We start from the raw sequence: 22,162 nt of genomic DNA, 5'->3' as shown, positions 1-22,162 counted from the left end.
TATTTAAACAGGGCTATCATGTCATCTCTTAACCTTCTTTTTCCAGGCTAAATATCCCCAGCTCTCTGAGTCTTTCCTCATAGGGCGTGGTTTCCAGACTCTTCACCATTTTAGTCGCTCTCCTTTGGACATGCTATAGTTTCTCAATGTCTTTTTTGAACTGTGGTGCCCAGAACTGGACACAATATTCCAGGTGGGGCCTGACCAAAGCAGAATACAGTTGCATTATTACTTCCCTTGATCTAGTCACTTTACTTTTACTGATGCAACCTAAAATTGTATTGGCTTTTTTAGACGCCGCATCGCACTGTTGACTCATGTTCAACCTGTGATCTACTTGGACTCCTAGATCCCTTTCACACGTCATTTTGTTCAGCCAGGTGTCCCCCATCCTATATCTATGCATTTCATTTTTTCACCCTATGTACAGTTCCAATCTAAGTGCATACCATGTGAACAAAACTATTACCCTCATTCAGCCTTATTACTAAAACTTATCTGCTGATCATTCTTTATGATTAAGATATTGTGCAGTGGGCCCTTGGTATCTACTGGGTTTGGTTCCAGGACTCCCTGTAGATATCAAAATTCATGGATGCTCAAGTCCCATTAAGTATGATAGCATAAAACATTGTCTCCCTAATATAAAATGGCAAAATCAAGGTTTGCTTCTTGGAATTCATATATTTTTTAATATTTTCAAGCCTTGGATGCTTGATTCTGTGGATAAGGAAACTGTGGATACAGAGGGCCAACTGTACTCTTAACTGTTCAGCAAACTCCTGTATTCTCTGTCCTACTACAGAGGCAAAAGCAAATTTTTTAAAAAATAGATGGAAACAGTAACTGAAAAATATTTGCAGTAACACTAAAAACAAAAATAAAAGACATCAAGCCTTTTCAGTTTACATGCATAAACTCAATAATCAGCAAAAAGATATCACATAAAAGGTTATTAAAATACAGCACTATATGAAAATATATAGAAACAGCACCTGCAGCACCTTAAAAACTCATAAGTTTTATTTGCCATGAGCTTTTGTTGATTGTACCCTGTTTAATCAGATGGAGATAGAAAATACCTGTACTATGGGATTTCAAAAATAACATCAAGACATCAAAAGTAAGTGGTTAGTCATAAGATTATCAAAAGTGAATATCTGAAATACTGTACATACAGCCTTAAATTATGTAGAAAAATATTACTGGCTGAGATTTTTAAAACAGAAGGAAAGAAGAGCCAGAAGAAAATACAAGATTTCTGCCTTCTGACTGACAGAGATAGCTCATACAACTGTGGGTCCACTGTTCACTGACAGGCTATTGGCAAATTTCCACAGTATATTATGCATTTCCTTGGGGCCTCCTTCACATTCCCCAGTCTCTCCAGAGAGTTTCTCCAATGTACAGAGCAGATCTATAGGTCATGCAGTGAAACTGTTGACAGTAGAGAGAATCTGATCTGTTGATCTTTCAATTATGTGCATTCTGCTGATGGAAAGACAGTATGCCTGTTTCACTGCAGAAAGACAGACACCCTTTCTGTCCAGCACTTCTCTACTACTGTATACCCAAATTCACAGTAAATCTGTGAAGGGTACCATTTCAGACAGCAAAAAAGGCCCTTCCAAAATGCCTTCATTAAAAAAATGCATGTAGAAAAGTAGCATATCAGGAAGAATGCAAAATTAGAACCCTTTTCTTGAATCTCTAATTTCTGCATGAGGTTGGGCCTTTTCTTGTAAAGAGAAACACGCAATCATATGCAATCTTGCAACAAGATACCCCACTAGCATCACTAGGGTTGGCGTCACCTGGTGGCGGTAACTCATGGTGTCACAACACACACACCCCTGACTTCCTCCCATTCACACCATACAGACTCTTATAATGCTTTTTTGCACTAACGTTACTCATAATCGTAATTCCCTATGGCACTGAATCTAAGGGAGCAACAAATAACACAGCCCTTTCTGCCAAAGGTAGGTGAGGAGAAGTGGTATCACACCCCTTGGGGGGGGGTGGTCACCTGGGTGGTCTCACCCCCCCTAGTGACACCACTGGTAACTGTACACCATTCCAAGAAAATAAGGGGTTCTAGTTTTTTTCTTTCTTGAATGTATTCCCTCTCACGGATGGCATGTCCTTTTCAAAATAGGAACACCTTGAAAGCAAATGGGTGGTTTTTTTGTTTTGGGGTTTGTGGGGGGGGGGTTCATCCTATGTGGCTATGTTTTCCACTGAGTTTTGGGGAAGGGTGCAAAAAAGCGAGAACGCCTACAAATCACCATGTGGCCAGATCACATCTTTGACTGGAATAAGAGTCGTATTTTGATCATAGGAATCATAGAGTTGGAAGAGATCACACGGGCTATCCAGTCCAACCCCTGCAATGCAGGAAATCCCAATCAAAGCGTCCCCAGCACGATGGCCATCCGCCTCTGCGTAAAGACCTCCAGGCGGGAGGAGACTCCACTACACTCCGAGGAAGAGTGTGTTCCATGCTGAACAGCCCTTATTGCAGGAAGTTCTCCTAATGTTTAAATGGAATCTCTTTCCTGGAGCTTGCATCCATTGCTCGGGTCCTGTTCTCTGGAGCAGCAGAAAACAAGTTGCTCCCTCCTCAATATGACAACCCTTCAAATATTTATCATGTAGAATAGCCCAAAAATATCTTATTATGTACATATATGCAATACAGGTATTCCAAAATCCAAAAATCCAAGCTTTTGGATAATGGAGATCAGAGTTTAAAGAAACGGAACTACCTAAGTTCCATAGCCATTGTGTTGTCAAATTGCTCTTTCTATATTTATAATTAATATACTGTATTTACCTTTCATATGCTTCTTTTTGTTTTTCATCAAATTTCGTATCAGTTTCTTCTTCTCTCTGGAAAATATAATAGGTAATATATGAAGACTGATCTTTATCAAAGGGGGAAAAACACAACGAAAGTGTCAAAAGGTTTTTTCAGAGTGACCTCCTCAAAATTAGGTTTTTTATTCTCTGTAAGAATTAAAGGTTTTATATCTGTTTTTGAACACGCTCCACAGTCAAAGAGTACTAACACCCAAAATCCACCAACAGCCTCGTTCAACTGCATCACTCCAGTTTCAGTGTAAGAAGTCTAATCTGCACAACTCATCAGCCAAGGGTCTTGTCAGTCTGCACACTATGAAAAAGAAATGCAACGTTAAATGAGCGGTGTGTACGCAGAGATCTAATTTCCACAGTCTCTCCAGCTTCTTGTTTCTTAAGCTGAGGTAGATTGTATATTATGTCTGTGTCTAATATTAAAGTTTGCAAGTCAGCCTCTGCATGCTGACTTTGAGTCTGTGGCAGAAATGTGGGGCTCAGAACCATTTCAGGAGGGAGCCGACACTCTCTTGGACAAGACATAAGGAACAACACCTATGGTAAGCAAATGATGCCAGAGCTGCCCCTTGAAGTGAAAAGGTGTAAGAAGGCCATCTCCCGGTATCTGGCCAACCCAGTCAGACCATGAATACTGGGGCTGCGTACAGGCTTCAACCAGTGTGTCAAGACACACATACTGGGGAGGGCAGGAAACCAGCCAAGCCTTTTTAGCTTCTCCTTTTTAGCACTTTTGGATCCGGCCCAAGACTGGTTGAGGAATAGGTCACTCACAGGAAAAGCTGAAGGCAGGGTCAGCAAACGTGGCCTTGGCATCCCAAAATGGAGCCCCCAAAGCCCCCCAAAAAAGCCCACAGAACCCCCCCCGATCTTTCACTCTCCGCCCCATCCAGGGAGGCAAAACCCCTGCTCTCCAGTCCCCCCCCCATGAACACTGAACCAATGGGGAAAGGGGGGGGGTGAACTCAAAACCCAAGCGATGCTGTTCTTTATTGTTTCATTTCTGGGGGGTCGGGACAAGCCACAGAGGGCCAGGACTGCGTTGCTCCTGGTGTGCTTGGGGGGGGGGGCGGGACGTGATAGAAAAAGAGTTTTGTGAGGTCTGACAAAAAGTGAAAGCGGTGCTAAACTGGGTTATCTGTCTGCCAGGGACGCGAGGCCCTAGGGTTTCCCATCGCTGAGCCGGGGGCAGTCCCAGTCCTCCTCCTTCCTCCTCCTCACGTTACCAACCGCCTGGCTCCCCCGCAGCCTCTCCGGCCCGCCCCGCAGCTCTCCGTGGAGCGCGCGGAAGACTTCGTGGAGGCGCTCCAAGGGCTCCAAGAGCCGCCCCCTCGGACCGCCATGGCACCGGCGACGGCGGCCCCTGGCTCTGACTCCCTCCCTCCCTCCCTCACGAGGGTCCTCTGCTGCCGCACCCTCCCAAAGCAGCCTACGCCGCCACTTGGGGTGGACGGAAGCGAGAGAGGAGAGGAGCACGCTCTCCTCCTCCTCTCCCGCCAGTGGCCAGCCGCGGCTCCGCTGCGGAGGGAGAAGGAAGGAGGCAGGGAGGGTGGTCGCCTCGGAGTGGGCCGGGGAGGAGGAGGGCGCACTTGGTTTCCTACGAATAAGTAAATTATAAGCATCACTACATGTCCGGACACCCTGGAAAGAAAGAAAGAAAGAAAGAAAGAACCTTGTATATGGTCCTTCAAGCCTGGGATAGCTATCCATCCATCTATCTATCTGTCTATCTCTATCCTACTTGGGGAACCATGATGATAGATAGATAGATAGATAGATAGATAGCTAGATAGATAGTAGATAGTAGATAGATAGATAGATAGATAGTATCCCACTCTGAGGGAACCATAGTCGTTATGTCTATCTATGGTTCCCTCAGAATAGGATGGATGAACAGCAGACAGCCTATCTATCTCTCTCCCTATCTCACTCTGGGGGAACCCAGAAAGGATAGACAAATAGACATATGATGGATGGATGGATGGATAGATAGATGATAGATAGATAGATAGATAGATAGATAGTAGATAGATAGATGCAGACTCAAGTCTCCATCCCATAATTTCACTGCTGTTAGCAGTGTCACTTCCTCTCTCATCCCCACTTCTCTCCTTGACAGTGATGTATGGAGGTAGGAACATTGGGTCTTACCTGTGAGATGTTCCTTTTCAGCGATGTAGGTGGAAAATCCTATAATGTGGGACTTACCAAAGCTCCCCAACAATGGTTGGTGAACTGGGCCTATCACTTATGTGAGAACCACCAGATGTGTCTTCCAAAGGACCTCTTTTTGATTCAAGGCAACTCACACAGAGGTGGCATGTAAATGTGGAAGATGAAGGCCATGTCATGTCCTACATTCATCTTAGAGGATGTGATTGTTGGTAGTGCAGAGGAAGTAGCTGCACTGTAAATAAGAGTGACAACAACTGATCACAAACAGAGATATCTCAATCTTCTTGTAGCATGTTAAAATGCACCCAGACAAACCCAATTTTATCAACGCCTTGTTTTAATTGTGACAAAAGATGTTGAAATCCTTTCTTGAATCAAGTTATTAGAAATGTTGATTTCATCGACCTGGATTGGGTCAATCATTTGGTGTTATGAACCTCTAAGTTTATTTGTCAATTGAATCAATTGAGCTGTTATTGTTGTGGTTGTACCCAAACACTATTGGTTTTATGAAGCCAATTTCTATTGTGGAGTAGAATTGTTGGTCGTATTTTTATTATTCATTTTGCTTATGGGAGTAACAAATGATAAACATCGCCCTAAGCTGGCATCCACTCTATTGGAAATCTCCTTGAAAACTGGCCATGCAGGCAGGAACAAACTTCTGGGGTAAATCTTAACCCACAAAACTTAGGACTAGAAGTGGATCCTCACCACCTCTTGAAGCCTGCCTCCTCCCTCTCTCTCTCACTGCCCAAACCTCTTGCCAGTTTGATGTCTGCAGTGGGAGCGCAATCTGGCCAAGGACAGATGGTTCTCTCCTCGAGCCGCCACCAAGGTCCTCTCTCGGTTTGTCCATCTCACCACCCAAACCCTTCTGGGGATGCTGACTGTGGCTGTGGCGCCTTTGGTTAAGGACAGGGAATATTCCCTCCTACCGCACCCAATTCCTTTTGGGATGTCCATCTCACTGCACGACCCCTTCCTGGGGTTGGAGATTGAAGCGGAGCGCATTTGGTCCCGGACAGAGGGATCTCCCTCCTCCGCCCGCACCTGGGTTTAATGCTGGAGTTGGTGACTAGTTGCCTCACCGCACAGGCTTCTGAACTGTCTCTCCCTGCCTGGCTTTGTTTTCCAGCCCTTGAAAGGCACAAAGGGATAGAGCAAGACTAAAGAAAACATAGCTGTTTTTTGCAGGCAGAGAACAGATCATGAATACAAGAAGAACAGAAGAAATATTAGAAGAAATATTAAAGTCTTTAAGACAAAGAAGGAGGGAAAAAGAAAAAACACACGCCTACTTGGAGCGATTCAGGAAAAACTGAGGGATGGAGGGGGTTGCTCCTCTGGTGCATTGACTCCTTCAAGTCCGTTTTTCCTGCCTATTTCGGGCAAGAGATGGAATCAACCCACGTTATAGGTGTTTCCACCTCCTTGCTGGAAAACTTATAACTCTTCTTCTTGCTCCCTCTTCGAAGCAAGCATCCATGAGAAAGGCTTCTTTGCCTCCGAATGCCATCCTCACATATATACAAGCATGGAGTAAGAAGCTCTAGGGACTTTTCCACATACAGTTTAGATATTTCAGTTGACTATCTACTTTGCTGTTTTAGATGATTATTTGCAGCAATAAGTAAGTCTTGTGTTTTTTTTAACCTTCCAGAGTATCTTTACCAAGAAGGACTGTGCCCTGGGACATGCTGTATGCTCTGCATAATAATACCAAGAATTCCTATTGAAACACCATCTTGGCTTCTCACTCTTCGGTTCCACCTAGTTGGCAGCAACTACAAACAAGTGTCATCATACCTACTAATACAGTTGAGGTATTCAGTCTTTAAACTTCTTTTGATGCAAATTTTTGTATATGCTGTTGTTCTGTTCTTGCAGATCGTTTCTGACTTATGGCAGCCCTAAGAAACCCTATCACAGGGCTTTCTTGCAAGTTTCTCTTCTCTTGCAATCTAACCTGTCTCCATTTCTGTGAGGCCACAGGCATCTTGTAGGCAGATGACAAGATGGATTTTTCAAGACCTCCATGTTTTTGCATCAGGGGTAATTTGGTAGGTGTAGAGGTAAAACATGCTAATCCAGTCCAAATTTAAGAAGAAAAAAAATGTTACACCTTGGTTGAAGGTCCCAGTCACCTGGCTTGCTCCCCTGTTGCAGCTACCATGTGGCCTCTCAATCCATAAATATTGTAGGGGTAGCTGTGTTGGCCATTTAGCAATAAAGGTTATCATTCTTTGGTGGATTTTTGTTTGAATTTGCTAAATGGCCAACACAGCTACCCCTGCATATTTGTTACTATGGATTAGAAACGGCCAATGAATACCAGGTGCTATAGGCTATATTTCAGAGGAAGGACTGGAAAAATCACTGCAAGTATTTTTTGCCTAAGAAAATACTCGAAATCATAAGTTGACAGTGGATTGACGGCACAATATACACAAACCCTGCTGCATCTGGGGGGGGGGGAACTGCTCTGAAGTGGTGGAGCCAGTTTTCAGACAGCACAGAGGACTGCAGGGGTGAGGTGAGGGAAAATGTTACATAGTAAAATTTAGTGATGTGTTTGCATGAGGTGCATGCACATTAAAAGCTATGAATGGAAGCATGTTGCCCACTGTACACACAATCCGCTGACAACAAATGAATAAAGTATACTTCATTGATTTCCATGTTGTTGGTTTTTGTGCATTTGTGAATAAATATATAAGAGCCTTCACTTTTTCTCTGTGTGTTTTTCTGGGTGGCCCTTCTCTTCCAGCTCTATGATTTTAAGTAAACATATGGGCATCCATCCAACTGTTATTTCTAACTAGAGCAAACCTATTATATCATTGGGAAATGAAGGAGCCACATAGGTCTCATCTGATTTGGCATATACTGTAATTTATAAACATGGAATATTAAATGTACTGCATTAGCACATACTTTTATTAATCGGTAGATACTACATGATTGTTAGCATACCCAGCGTATCCCATGCTGTATACAGGGTTTTCATATTTTCATATCTGGAGCCAGGCATGTCACAATGACCTTTGGAACATCAGGAAACCTTCCCAAGGGAAGGACACATAGACTTGAAAATATGTGAAGGACCCAGGTAATACCAAGATAAAGCTAAATGGGTTTTCTAATGTCTCCATCCTCTTCTTCCCCAGCGTTCCACATATCCTCTCACACTGGAGACAAAGGAAAAGGTGAGAATGCCAACACTTCCTGTATACACTATATATACATTAGTATATACATTAAACAACTCCCTATATAAGTACACCAAGACTCAGGGCATGTGTGGGTTATATTAGTGGGTTGGAGAAAGTGTGTTGTTGATTGTTGCAGTTATTTTTATATCAAAGACTGAATGTTGAGAGGGGTCGTGAGGAGAGTATGCATACTTGTAAATATTGCTATTGCAACTTATGATAAAGAACCTCCAAAGACTTGGAAGATATCAACAAGTGTCAATGAGTTTATTCAAGGGGTCAGTACATTGCCAGTACTTAAACTGAACTATTGCTTCTATGTTTTACGGCTGTTAGCTACTTCTGAGTGTTTACTTCAGACAGTGCTGTAAGGTGACATCTCTGATGAGTGTTTTTGTTACTGCACATCAAGCAAGAGAGAAGAGAGCCAACAATAACTATATGCCCTGTTTCATTTATTTTAATTTAATAATTAATAATTATTTTATACATTAATAAATGTAGAAAATAAATATTTTTAAAATGGCAAAGCCGCATGATTATTGTCCTGTGATAAACATTTCCTGAAAGTCCAAAGCTTAAAAGAGATTTTAAAGGGGAATGTTGATGTGGATCTGCTGACTAAACAATACTGTCTTTTAAAACCTTGAAAGCTTGTTACAGTAAATTTAGGTATGCATTGACAAACTAAAAAAAGTGCCTTCAGTTCCTCAACAAAGAGATAGGAGGTGGGGGTACATGCCTATTGCAGGTGGAAGATGTGTAATTAACCCCCAATGTGTTATACATTTCTTTTGTAGCAGCTGAGAAAATGCTGTAAGTATGGAAACTGAAGTAGTCCTGACCAGAGGGTGCTAGTAGGCGGAGAACAGAACCTTTTCTGTTCCTCAAGGCATCAGGGACGTAGCTGGGGGGGGTTCTTGGGGTACGGATCCCCCCTTCCATTAAAAAATTAATGGTGTGTGCTGCTGCACTGCCGCACCCAAACCCCATTATAATGGTGGCACATTAGTCTGGACCCCCCCACCTTCCTAAAATCCTAGCTACGTCCCTGAAGGCATGAAAAAAACTGAGAGGTACCAACCTCAATCATGACACAGTCCTTTGTAGACAAAGCTGGCTGACTACAGGGTCTATGTCGAGTCACCAGTAGTTAATGACAAAATACACATATTTGACAAGATGAATGAGCAATGGTTGCTGGGATATAGATCTGCAATGTGTAGGAGTTGGACAAATATTCCCTGAAAGGCATATCTTGGACCCACTGGATCCTTCTGGGCGACGGCAAGGAGTGTTGCAATAAAAATATTCTTAAGCCAGAGCCAGGATTTTAAAGAAGAGTACAATGAGATTCTCTGGCTAAAATCATCAGGGGGTCTGAAAGAAGATGGTTTCAACTTAAAAGGAGACCAGGTGCCACACACAGGTATATGTTTCTTAGTTAATGTTTCTATATGTAAAAGGGGGAATTGTACTATTCGATTTAATTTAAACATTCTTTCCATTTCACTTTTAAATTATTATTTTTTCAATTATGACTAGTTTTTTGACACTACAATCCAAGAAATGTGTACTCAGAAGTAAGCACAACTACACCAGTGTAATTTGCTGCCAAAGAAATGTGCATAGGATTGTAATTTCAGTCTTAATCATGGTGGGAGTAGGGATGAAGAGCAGGGAAGGAAAGTTTAGCTGCCCAGGGAAGGGATTTCAAAACAATTCCTTCTTTGGGGATAGAAAAAAAGTTTTTTTTTCTCCATTTAATTTCTGAATGCTTCTAGAGTATCAGTCGAATATGTGTATTCTCAGATGTAAGACTCATTGACTTTAGTGAAACTTACTCCCTCCAGCACTCAAGAAGCCATATGCAAATTTCATCAAATAATTTTTTTAAATTAAGAAAAGCCTAATTCTCCTTAAATAGGGGAAGTGGGAAATCAAGTGAGGGGTTATGGTGGGAAGAAGTAGGAGATGCCACTGATTCATGATGACTCCCATAGCATGGAAGGGTGACATACTGGCCAAAAATGTGGACAACAATGTGGCCGGGGAAATGAGAGGAGGCAGGACTTCGCTAACAAGGCAAAACATCACCAACATGAGAGAGGAACAAAAAGGGGGCAAGGGGTTGTGAGACAGCAAACCTGCCCCGAAGCAAATGCAGCCAGAATAAATTTAAATGTTTGCTTATATTGTACATAAGAAAAACTGCTTCTGATGACCTTTTCCTTCTGTTTTTCCTCTCCTTTGTCTGTTGCTCTTTTTCTCTGCCCTAGTGCTTCCCTGTTCTTTAGGGAGAATGTATGGGTACCATTCTCAGCAAACTAGCTGTAATGACTTGTCTGACTTTACAAGAACAAGGGTGAGAAGCTGGGAATGTGACTGACACAGTTCTGCCTCACAAATGCTTTTTGTGTATTTCACAAGCAGAAATGTAAGATGCAAACCATCCTGTTATTAGGAAGCATTGATTGGGATTATGCACAAGTATGCATTACCACATTCCTTCCCACTACCTGCCACACTTTCAAAATAGTGTTTACTACCTTGAATAACTACTAAGGAAGATCAACGAAGAAAGTACAAACGCAGGCTTACTGTTGAACATAAAGAAAACAAAAATAATGACCACAGAAAACCAACATACATCCAAACTAGACAGTAGAGCAAATAGAAATAGTAAAACAGTTCCTGCAACCAGGAAATCAGAAGAAGCTTAAGAATGGGAAGGGCAGCTATGAAAGAACTAGAAAAGATCCTAAAATGCAAAGACATACAACTCTGCACAAAAGTCAGAATCATACCGGCCACTGTATTCCCTATTACCAGGTATGGATGTGAGAGCTGGACAGTCAAGAGAGAAAATAGGAGGAAAATCAACTCATTTGAGATGTGGTGCTGGAGAAGAGTGCCAAAGATCCTATGGACTGCCCAAAGGATGAAGAAATGGGTCCTAGAATCATAGAGTTGGAAGACACCACAAGGGCCATCTGTAAGCATAATGCATGCATATCAATCCAAGTGACAGAGTATTACAGTCAAATAAAAAATCCAAGTCTAACAACATACGCACCCACTTTTCAAGGCAGTGGTCTTGCACTGAGGACTGTAAAAAGATGGGCTAAGGCCTGAGGTCTGGAAACCTCACTCTGGGATTAATGTTACATTATGGTGTAGCATTATTCCCACTGGGTTAGTGTGTCCCAAATGAAGACTACTGTTGACTGCAAATCCGTTGTAATGTGAAGCAAGGGAAAAACCTTTTCTTGCTTTTTAAGAAGGGTGAAGCCCCCAGTCGTTTAACTTTCTAGGGACAAATCCTACCCTCAAATTGAGATTCACCCATCAACTCTTTTTCTCTGCGCAAAGCCTTTTTCACATACCCTCAGTCAACAAAAATCTGGGTCAAATGCTTCACCACAGGAGGACAAACTAGACCGCACAAGCAGAAGTCAGGATGACAAGCCAGGCAAAGGAAGGCACCGGAGCATGACTGGATGTTGTCTGGAATGCTGTTTCGAAAAGGACTAGCTCTCACATTTAGTCCTCTCCCACAGTCCTGCCTGCCCCAGGGCATCTATGTACAGGTTGAGCAGCCAGGAACAATGGAAGGCATAAGCCGGGGGGGGGGGAACTGTGTGCTCCCCCCAGATGTTGTTGGGCTGATTTGTTTTAGCATGATACCTTGTGGATTACAATCCACTTCCTCAGTTGCTTTGATGGAGTACAACATACAAGATGTATATAGGCATACCTCAGTTAACAAAGCTTATGACAAATAAGCTCCTTTTAAGTCTTTTTATAGCGATCCAACTCTCCCTTTCTTCTTTGCCCTTAGCCTGGCTAAAATTTTAGTTTTTCAGCAGCATCAGCATTGAGAGAATGGTGAAAGAGGTGGAGAAAAACAGATTTACAGTTAGTCTTAACAGTGCTACAAGACCCCAGCCACATCGGCTTCAACTTATGGCAACCTAGGAAGAAGAGAGTCAAAGCCCCTTTATAATTATTATTATTAACCTTTATTTATGAAGCGCTGTAAATTTACACAGCGCTGTACATGCAATCTTTTTAGTTAGACGGTTCCCTGCCCTCGGGCTTACAATCTAAAAAGACATGACACAGAAGGAGAAGGGAGTGGTGGAGGGAAAGGGTAAGAGGTCCAGCAGTTCCTCTCTACCTCCAAGGCCTGGACCAAGGCAGATGGACTGAAGGGAGGGCTTGGCTTCATAATGGCCTGTTACAGACTGCCAAAATAAAGCTGCTTCGGGTCTCTTTGGAGGTATGCTATTTAAATTATGCATGCACCCAAAGAATCCGGAAGCTGCACCAAAGCTGCACTCCAGTGCTTAGGAATGGAGTGTGGCTTTGGCGCAACCTCCGGACTCTTAGGACCCATGCATCATTTAAACAGCATACCTTCAAAGAGACCCGAAGCAGCTTTATTTTGGCAGTCTGTAACAGGCCAATGGATGGTTAATCATTTTCCAGGGAAAATACATACTCTCAAGTAGGATAATGCATATACAGTACATAGCAATACAGGAAATGGTTTGATAAACAGGCACCAAAAGAACATCAGATAGTAAGCGACAATTATGCAAATTTCACACTTTGTGATTTCAACACCGTGATTTCAGACTAATTGCCATGGCGCCATCCTATGAAATCTTGGGATTTGCAGTATAGGATGGGATATTTAGAAATCCCAGGCAGAGAGCTCTAGTGCCGCCCTCACCAAACTGCAGACCCCAGGAATCATAGCCCTATACCTGTGTAGTGTGAAAGAGCCCCAAGAGATGCTGTTATTAACAGCCCTACCAAAGCACCATGGCTTCCTTTATTGAGCCAATCCATCTATAATGCTTTTCTTTTCCTACTACAGCGCACCTGCACCAACCATACTGTAACAACATAATGTAACATAACAACTTAATAATATCCAGAGTGTTGCATTTTGTAACACCTACTCACTGGCTGTATCTACATTGCAGAATTAATGCAGTTTGACACTGCTTTCACTATCATGGCTCAATGCCACAGAATTCTGGGATTTGCAGTTTTGTAAGATATTTGGCCATCTCTGTCAGAGTCATCTGGTGCCACAATAAACTACATATCCCAGGATCTCATAGCGTGGCACCATGGCTGTTAAGATGGTATCAAACTACATTAGTTGTGCAATGCGGCTGGAGCCAGACAATAAGGGACAGAAGTGTGCTCACTACAAGATCCTGAGTAGGAGTCCAACCTTATACTTGCCTTTTAATTAACAGGACAGCTATTGATGTCCCACATGCAGTGAGATCTGGGTTACAACCAGCATAAAATGCTGTGCTTTCTGTGTTGTGGACATTATTGTACTTTGCTATATGGCCAACATGGCTACCCCTGAATGTGTTTCCTGGATGTGAAGATACAGCATTTTAACCCTACAACGTCTCGCTTTAACTCTCTCCTAGCTTCTTTTGGCCTCCAACCACACTCCAACTCTTCAGCTCATTCTCTCGGTCACTGTCTTGACCTGGTTCTTGCTGCAAACTGCGCCATTTCTGACTACCTGGCACTTGACTTTCCACTTTCTGACCATCATTTAATCTCCTTTGCTCTTACCTATACTCCTCCTCCTCGTCACACTGTTCAACGCCATTTTCGTGATCTTCAATCTGTTGACTCTAACCATCTTGGTCAGACCCTGGATTCATCTCTCTCTTCCCTAAATCTTGGGGACTCTGCTGACTCAGCAATGTCTCTATTTAACTCCACTCTTTCCTCGACTCTTGACAGCTTTGCCCCTGTCTCTGTACGCACCTCTTCCTCTAAGACTAGGCCTCAGCCCTGGCTTACTCCCATCATTAAGTTTCTCCGGTCCTGCTCTAGAGCGGCCAAACGTCTTTGGAGAAAGTCCAAACAGTGGGCTGACTTTATCCATTTCAAGTTTGTTCTTTCTTCCTTCTCACACGCCCTCTCTATGGCTAAACAGAATTATTACAAATCATTGATTTCCGCCAATGAGAGGCGCCCACAGCGTTTGTTCTCCATCTTCAACTCATTGCTTAAACCTCCCTCTCCTCCTGTCTCTTCATCATTCTCTCCTAATGACTTTGCTAACTATTTCATCTCTAAGATTACCACTATTCGCTCTGAGATAGTCCCTCCTGATTCTTCTTCTGCTCTTAATCTTCTATCGCCCTCGCCTAACAAATTTTCTGTCTTTCCTCCTGCCTCTTTGGATGAACTCTCTACACTTCTGAACTCTTCCAAACCTGCTACCTGTCCTCTTGATCCTATTCCTACTCGTCTTCTAATCTCTATAGCTCCCTCCTTTCTGCCCTCGCTTCTCCATATCTTCAATCTCTCTCTCTCTACAGGCTCCTTCCCGTCGGACTTCAAACATGCTCTCATTTCCCCAATTCTGAAAAAACCTTCTCTTGACCCCTCCTCTCTGTCTAGCTATCGTCCGATTTCTCTTCTCCCCTTTCTTTCTAAGGTTTTGGAACGGGTTGTCTATTCGTGCTGTCTTGAGTTTCTTGAAGCAAACTCCATTCTCGATCCCTTTCAGTCTGATTTCCGCCCAAGGCATTCTACAGAGACAGCTCTCACTAAGATCTCGAATGACCTTTTACAGGCCAAGGCTAATGGCCTTTACTCTGTTCTCATTCTTCTCGATTTGTCTGCAGCCTTTGACACTGTTGATCACTGTCTCCTAATTGACATACTCTCTGACCTTGGGTTCTCAGACTCTGTTCTCGACTGGTTTAGATCTTACTTGTCTGGCCGATCTTTTGCAGTAGTTGCAGGGGGTCAGACTTCTTCTCCTGTTCCCTTATCTGTTGGAGTTCCCCAGGGCTCTGTTCTGGGTCCCCTTCTGTTTTCTCTCTACACACTGTCCTTAGGTAAACTCATTATCTCTTTTGGTTTTTCCTACCATCTGTATGCCGATGACAGCCAGTTGTATCTTTCCGCCCCTGACCTTTCTCCAAGGCTTGAACAGCAAGTCTTGTCTTGCCTTACAGCTGTCTTGCAGTGGATGCGCCATCGGCGTTTGAAGCTCAACATGTCCAAGACGGAGCTTCTTGTCTTTCCTCCTAAGCCCACCCTTCAACACTCCTTTTCTGTCTCTGTGGACAACATTTCTATTCAACCAGTCCAGCAAGCCCGCAGTCTTGGTTTTATCTTTGGCTCTTCTCTGTCGTGTATCCCTCAGATCCAGACCACAGCCAAGGCTTGTAGATTCTTTTTGTACAATATTGCCAAAATCCGACCATATCTCTCTGCCTCTACTGCCAAGATCCTGGTCCATGCCCTAGCGGTCTCACGACTTGATTACTGTCCTCCTGGCTGGGCTTCCTCTTTCTCACCTCCGTCCTTTAATCTCTGTCCTGCATTCAGCTGCACGCATTATCACATCCACCCACCGCTCTGACCACATCTCTCCTGTGTTGGCATCCCTTCACTGGCTCCTCCTCCCTTTCCGCATTCAGTACAAGCTCCTGCTGTCGACGTTTAAAGCCCTCCATGTGCTGGCCCCTCCTTACTTATCAGACCTTCTTTCCACTCACCTTCCCACCAGGGCCCTCCATTCTGATAGTCAAGGCCTGCTGTCTCAGCCCAGGATTTCCTCTGCCCCATCCCGGATTCGCCCCTTTTCACTTGCTGCCCCTCACTCCTGGAACCTTCTTCCTCCACAAGCAAGAGCCATCACTTCCTTAACCAGCTTCAAATTGCAGCTGAAGACCATCCTGTTCAGAGAAGCCTTCCCAGGCATTGCATAATTCTCACTTGCTATTTGATGTTCTTTTGTTGTCTGTTTTATTGAATCATTTCCTGTATTGCTATGTATTTTATATGTATTATCCTACTAGAGAGGCCCCTTCCCCACCACCACTCCCTTTGTGTCGTGTCTTTTTAGATTGTAAGCCTGAGGGCAGGGAACCGTCTAACTAAAAAGATTGTATGTACAGCGCTGTGTAAATTTACAGCGCTTTATAAATAAAGGTTAATAATAATAATACAGGGAATCCTAAAGAGAAAGCCAATGGCCAGGGACTTTACTATTTGGGATTTCTACCTCCAACTAAGATAATTTAAAAAATGGGACTATATTTGTCCTGTTTTACCAAACCAGCATTTAAAAATGTCCTAATGCAAAAGCATGGAGGCTTCTGAGATTCAGTGTTCTCTGTCTATGAAAGAGGGCTGTGATCTCTCAAAGGATAGAGACATCTTAGATTTCAGAGAAAGTACCTTTTTGCAGTGCTAATGGGATTCAAATATTATCTCCTGGAGTTTAGACCACTTTGTTTCCCAATGCCACTTGGTCCAAAGGAGAAGGACCGCTTGCATAGATATCCTTCCACAGAACAACACAACAACACCTTGAGAAAATGTAGGCCTGTGACCCATATTGTAATATATACACAGACACACATTCTCCTGTATCATATTTTAACATCTTTGCCTGATGAAGAAGCCAGTGGAGCTTCAAAAGCTTGCAACATGTCTTCTGTGCATTTTGGTAGAATTCAAAGATATAGCTGTGTTAGTTGCTAGAAGCAGTATGTAGAGAGATTTTGTAGCACCTTTGAGACGAACTGAAAGAAACAGTTCTCTGAAGGTGCCAGCCACAGATGCTGGCAAAACGTCAGGAAGAAACTCTTCTGGAACATGGCCACATAGCCCGAAAAAAACACAAAAAGCTATGGATGCCGGCTATGAAAGCCTTCAACTTCACATTGAAAGAAATAAGTTTGCAGCATGAGCTTTTGTAGACTTGAGTCCACCTCCTCAGATCCAAATGCATCTGAGGAAGTAGACGTAAGTCTACGAGAGCTCATGCTGCCAACTTATTTCTTTCAATTTGTCTGTGCATTTTGGTTGGCCCCGTGAAGTTATCACTGATTTGTGGACTTTGGGTGTTACTGTAACGTGTTTTCTGGCTTTGCCAAAACTAAACATTGGTGTTAACCCATTGATTTGGATGCTGTGGAGTGCTGGAAATGACGCCCTTGAACACAGCAGGCCCCTCTAAAGGCAACGGAGGGGCCAGCCTGCAATAGTTTATGCCTGTCCTGTGCAAATACTGGTTCTTCCGCTCCAACTCATGGCGACCCTAAGGCCACCCTATCACAGGGTTTTCTTGGCAAGTTTCTTCAGAGGAGGTTTGCCATTGCCTTCCTCTGAGGCTGAGAGAGTGTGACTTCTTGCCCACCCAGTAGGTTTACATCACCAAGCTGGGACTCGAACCCTGGTCTCCAGAGTCCTAATCCAACACTCAAAGCCCCATCGAGAGAGAGCCAGAAACCGGGCCCTCATTTTGGAAAAAGGAATTAATTTAAAAGTGGCACGGAGGAAAGGATGTGTAGAATTGAATGGTGCGGCACACTTTTTAAAAACATATGGAAACATTAGCATATGTTAAGAATATATACACTATATTAGTATTATATCATATTATATATAGATACATATGTGTGTGTGTGTGAATACACACACATGTATCTATATACTGTATAATACAATATCCACTGCCAACCTCTGAGGCTGAGATTATTATATTAATATAATCATTATATTATAATATATCAATGTAATATTGCAATATATATTCTTAACATATATATATCATAAGCATATACCCACTGCCATCCTTTGAGGCTGAGATCATTATAATATTACATTAATATAATACTGTAATATATACATATACATATATCCTCTGAGCATATAAATATTAATTATATATATGTATAATATTTTAATATATATATATAATCTGCTGCCACCCTCTGAGCATATATATTGATCATATATGTATATTTTATATACAGCTATCCTCTGAGGCAGTATTGCCCCAACCGGGACTCGAACCCTGACCCTCCTGCGCCGTAGTCCAACGCTGAAACCACTACTCCACGCGGCGCCCTCTCAGGGCGGCCCCTCCCCTCCTTCCTTGGCTGGAATCCCGCGCCGCCGATTGGCCGCGCTCTGCCGCCTCCTTCCCGCGCGAGGGGGCGGGGCTCTGGTCCGCCGGCCGGACCAATCCCGGCATCCCTTGCGCCGCCTCACCTGCCTGGCTCAGCCGCGGCGCCTTCAGAGGATGCTGAGAGAGTCCCAGGGAAGGAGCTCCCGCAGAGATGCTGGGCTTGTTGGCGTCGGTGGCTGCGCTGTTCGTCTGCGTCCCTCTGCTGGTGTTTGTGGTGGCGCCTCGCGTCAGGTTTGCGAAGGGGCGGGGAACTTGGTGGGAGGAGACTGAGAAATAGCCCGGTTTCAGAGCGCTTTAATGGCCACGGCTCCTCCAGGCTGTGGAATTCTGGGAATGGTCGTTGGCTGTGGCACCAGAGGGAACGATGATGTTAATATAATAGCCTCAGCCTCAGAAGATGGCAGTGGGTATATTGATATCATAATCTCCTGCATCTGGAAGGTGCATCTACACTGAGGAAGAAGCAGCACGGTTTCCACAGGTCCCAGGAGTCCACAGCATGGAGCGGCAGCAGTTAAAAGCGGTCTCAAACTGCGTTATTTTCACAGTGTAGACAGACCCTCACTGAGAGAAGGAAGTTGGAAGCAAACCGGCGAAGGAAGGCACCCCGGAGCATGACTGGAGATGTGTTGTGTCTGTGAGAATGCTTGTTCGAAATCTAAAAGGGGGCTAGCTCCTCGCACATTTAGTCCTCTCCCACAGTTCTGCCTGGCCGCCCCTGGGCCCCCATCTATGTAACAAGGGTTTGAGCAGCCGGAACGCAACAATGGACGTGAGAAAAGGGCCTATAAGCCAGGGGGTGGGGGAGGGTAAGGGAACGTGTTTGCTCTCCCCCAGTATTGTGTTGGCGATTTGTATTTTTTTACGCATCTGGATACCTTTGTGGGATTACAATCCACATTCCTCAGTTGCTATTTGGATGGAGTAGATACAAACATACCTAAGATGGTATATAGGCATTACCTACGTTAACAAAAGGCCTTATGACAAAATAAGCTCCTTTTGGAAGATCTTTTTATAAGCACAATGCCAACTCTCCCTAGTTCTTTCTTTGCCTCTCAGCCCTGGCTGCTTAGAAATTTTAGTTTTTTTCCAGGGGCAGGCATCAAGCATTGAGAGAATGCTTGAACAAGAAGAGGGGAGAAAGGAGTGAAGAAAGAAAAAAAAACAGATTTACAGTTAGTCTTAACAGTGCTACAAAGGGAACCCCAGCCAACAGCCCCATTATCGGCTTCAGACTTTATGGCAAACCTAGGAAGAAGAGAGCTTCCAAAAAAGCCCCTTTATAATTAATTAATTATTAACCTTTATTTTATGGACGAAGCGCTGTAAACTTTACCACAGCGCTGTACATGCATAAATCTTTTTTTAGTTAAGACGGTTCCCTGCCCTCGGGCTTACAAATCTTAAAAAAGCCCCCACAGTGACACAGGACAGGAGAACGGGACGTGGTGGAGGTGAACCAGTGGTAAGAGGTCCAAGCAAGTTCCACTCTCTACCCCCTCCAAGGGGCATCCTGGAGCCAAAGGGCAGAGAGATGGGCAACTGGGTAGGGTGAGAGATGCTTGGTCTGTCATTACATGGCCTGTTACAGACTGGTCCCAAAAAATTAAAGCTGCTTTGGGTCGTCTTATGGTAGTGTGATGCGTATTTCCAAATTAATGAATATTGCATTCAACCCAAACAAGAATTCCGGGGAAAGTCTGCACCAAAGCTGCTGCACTCCAGTGGTGCTTAGGAAATGGGCGTGGTGGCTTTATCTTTGGGCGCAAAACCTCCAGAAGTGGAACCTACTTAGGACCCATAGCATCATCGGTATTTAAACAGCATACCTTCGAACAGAGAACCCGAAAAGTCAGGTCTTCTATTTTGGCATGTCTGTAAACAAGGTCCAAATGGATGGTTAATCATTTTTCCAGGGTGAAAAATTACACATTAACTCTCAAGTAGGATAATGCATTATACAAGTACAATAAGCAAATACAGTATAAATGTGTTGATTAATAAACAGGCCACCAAAAGAATCACATCAGATAGTACAGCGAACACATTTATGCAAAAACTTTCACACTTTGGTGCATTTCTCAAACACCGTGATTTGGTGATTTTATTTCAGGGACTAAATTGCCATCTGTGCGGCCCATCCTATTGGAAAATCTTGGGCTTGCAAGATTTGCAGTTTTTTATAGGATGGGGATATTTTAGCAGTTTTAATCCCAGGCAGAGGGTAGAGCTCTAGTTGCCGCCCTCCTCACCAAACTGGCAGACCCCATCAGGACTCATGAGCCCTCATAACCTGTTGTAGTAGTGAAAATGAAAGAGCCCGCCCCAATGAAGGATGTCTGTTATTAAAGCGCCCTACCAAAGCCCAAAGCTCATGGGCTTCCCTTTATTGAGCCAATCGCATTCTTATAATTGCTGTTTCTTTTCCTACTACAGAGCGCACCTGCACACAACCATTACTGGTAACAACATACATTAATTGTAAAAACATAATAACCACATATAATAATATCCCAGAGTGTTGGCATTTTTGTAACACCCCTTAATCTCACTGGCTGTCTCTACATTGCAGAACTTAATGCAGTTTGGACAACCTGCTTTCAACTAATCAAGGCTCAATTATGACCACAGAAATTTCTGGGGATCTATTTGGCAACGTTGTTTGTAAAGATACTTTTGGCCATCTCTGTCAGCAGTCCATCATGGTTTGTTGGCCACACAATAAAAAACTAACATATGACCCGAGGATCTTCCATTAGCGTGGCAACCCATGGTGGCTGTAATAGATGGTTATGCAAAACTACATTAGTTGTTGGCACATGCGGGCTGGGAGGCCCAGACAAATAAAGGGACAGATAGTGTTGCTTCACTACAAAGATCCTGAAGGTAGGAGGTCCAAAACCTTATACTTGGCCTTTGCCTTTTAATTAAACAGCTACACGCTATTGATCTGTCCCACATGCAGTGAGGATCTGCTGGTTACAAACCAAGCAATAAAAAAATGCTTGTGGCTTTTCCTGCTGTTGTGGACAATGTATTGTACCTTTTGCTATATGGCCAAAGGCATGGCCTCCACACCTTTGAAAAAATGGGTTTCCCTGGATGTGAAAGGAGTACCAGGCTTTTTAACCCCCTACAAACGTCTCGCTTTCTTTAACTTCTCTCCTAGCTTCTTTTTGGCCTCCAAACCACAACTCCCAACTCTTCAAACTCATTCTTCATTGGGTCACTGTCTGTCCTTGGACCATAGTTCTTTGCTGCAAACTGCGCCATTTCTGTATCTGACGACTGGCACTTGGGGATCTTTCCACTATGCTGAGACCCCCATCATTTAATCATCCTTTGCTCTCTACCTAACTACTCCTCCTCCTTCTTTGGCACAACAAACTGTTCAACGCCATTTTCGTGATGCTTCAATCTGTTGCTACTCTAAACCCATTCTTTGGTCAGACCCTGGAGATTCATTCTCTCTCTTCCCCTGAAAACCTCCGGGGAGTTCCTGCTGATTTCAGGGCAATTTGGCTTTATTTCTAACTCCACTCTTTGCCTCCAACTCTGCGAACCATTTTTGCCCCCTGTCTCTGTCCCGCACTTCTTCCTACTCTAAAAAGACTACGACCTCTAGCCCTGGCTTACCCCCACACATTATAGTTTCTCTCTCCGGTTCCTGCTCTAGGAGAATCGGGCCGGAACGTCTTTGGGGGAAGAAAGTTCCTAAAAGAGTGGGCTTGATGATTTTATTACATTTCTTTTCAAAAGTTTTGTTTCTTTCTTCCCCTATCTCACGCTGCCCTCTCTACTGTGGCAAAAACAAGAATTAAAATTACATTACAAATCATTTGATTCTCTGCCAATGAGAGGTTGCCCGCAACGGTTTGTTTGTTCTTCCAACGCCTTCTATCACACA

General features: G+C 43.6%; 1 protein-coding gene across 1 annotated transcript in view; it reads left to right on the top strand.

Moving 5' to 3' along the window:
• Positions 1-18,311: 18,311 nt before the first annotated feature.
• The window catches only part of LOC121920823 (retinol dehydrogenase 12-like), a 35,782-nt gene continuing 31,931 nt past the window's right edge, over positions 18,312-22,162 (top strand). The window contains exon 1 of the mRNA XM_042448044.1: positions 18,312-18,483. Within this exon, the coding sequence (XP_042303978.1) occupies positions 18,404-18,483 (80 nt within the window). The 5' untranslated portion in view covers positions 18,312-18,403. The remainder of the gene's footprint in view (positions 18,484-22,162) is intronic.

Source organism: Sceloporus undulatus, chromosome 1 (assembly GCF_019175285.1).
Source record: "Sceloporus undulatus isolate JIND9_A2432 ecotype Alabama chromosome 1, SceUnd_v1.1, whole genome shotgun sequence".
Lineage (NCBI taxonomy): Eukaryota > Metazoa > Chordata > Lepidosauria > Squamata > Phrynosomatidae > Sceloporus > Sceloporus undulatus.
Note: the sequence above shows the minus strand (reverse complement) of the source record. Positions and strands in the feature narration are given on the sequence as shown.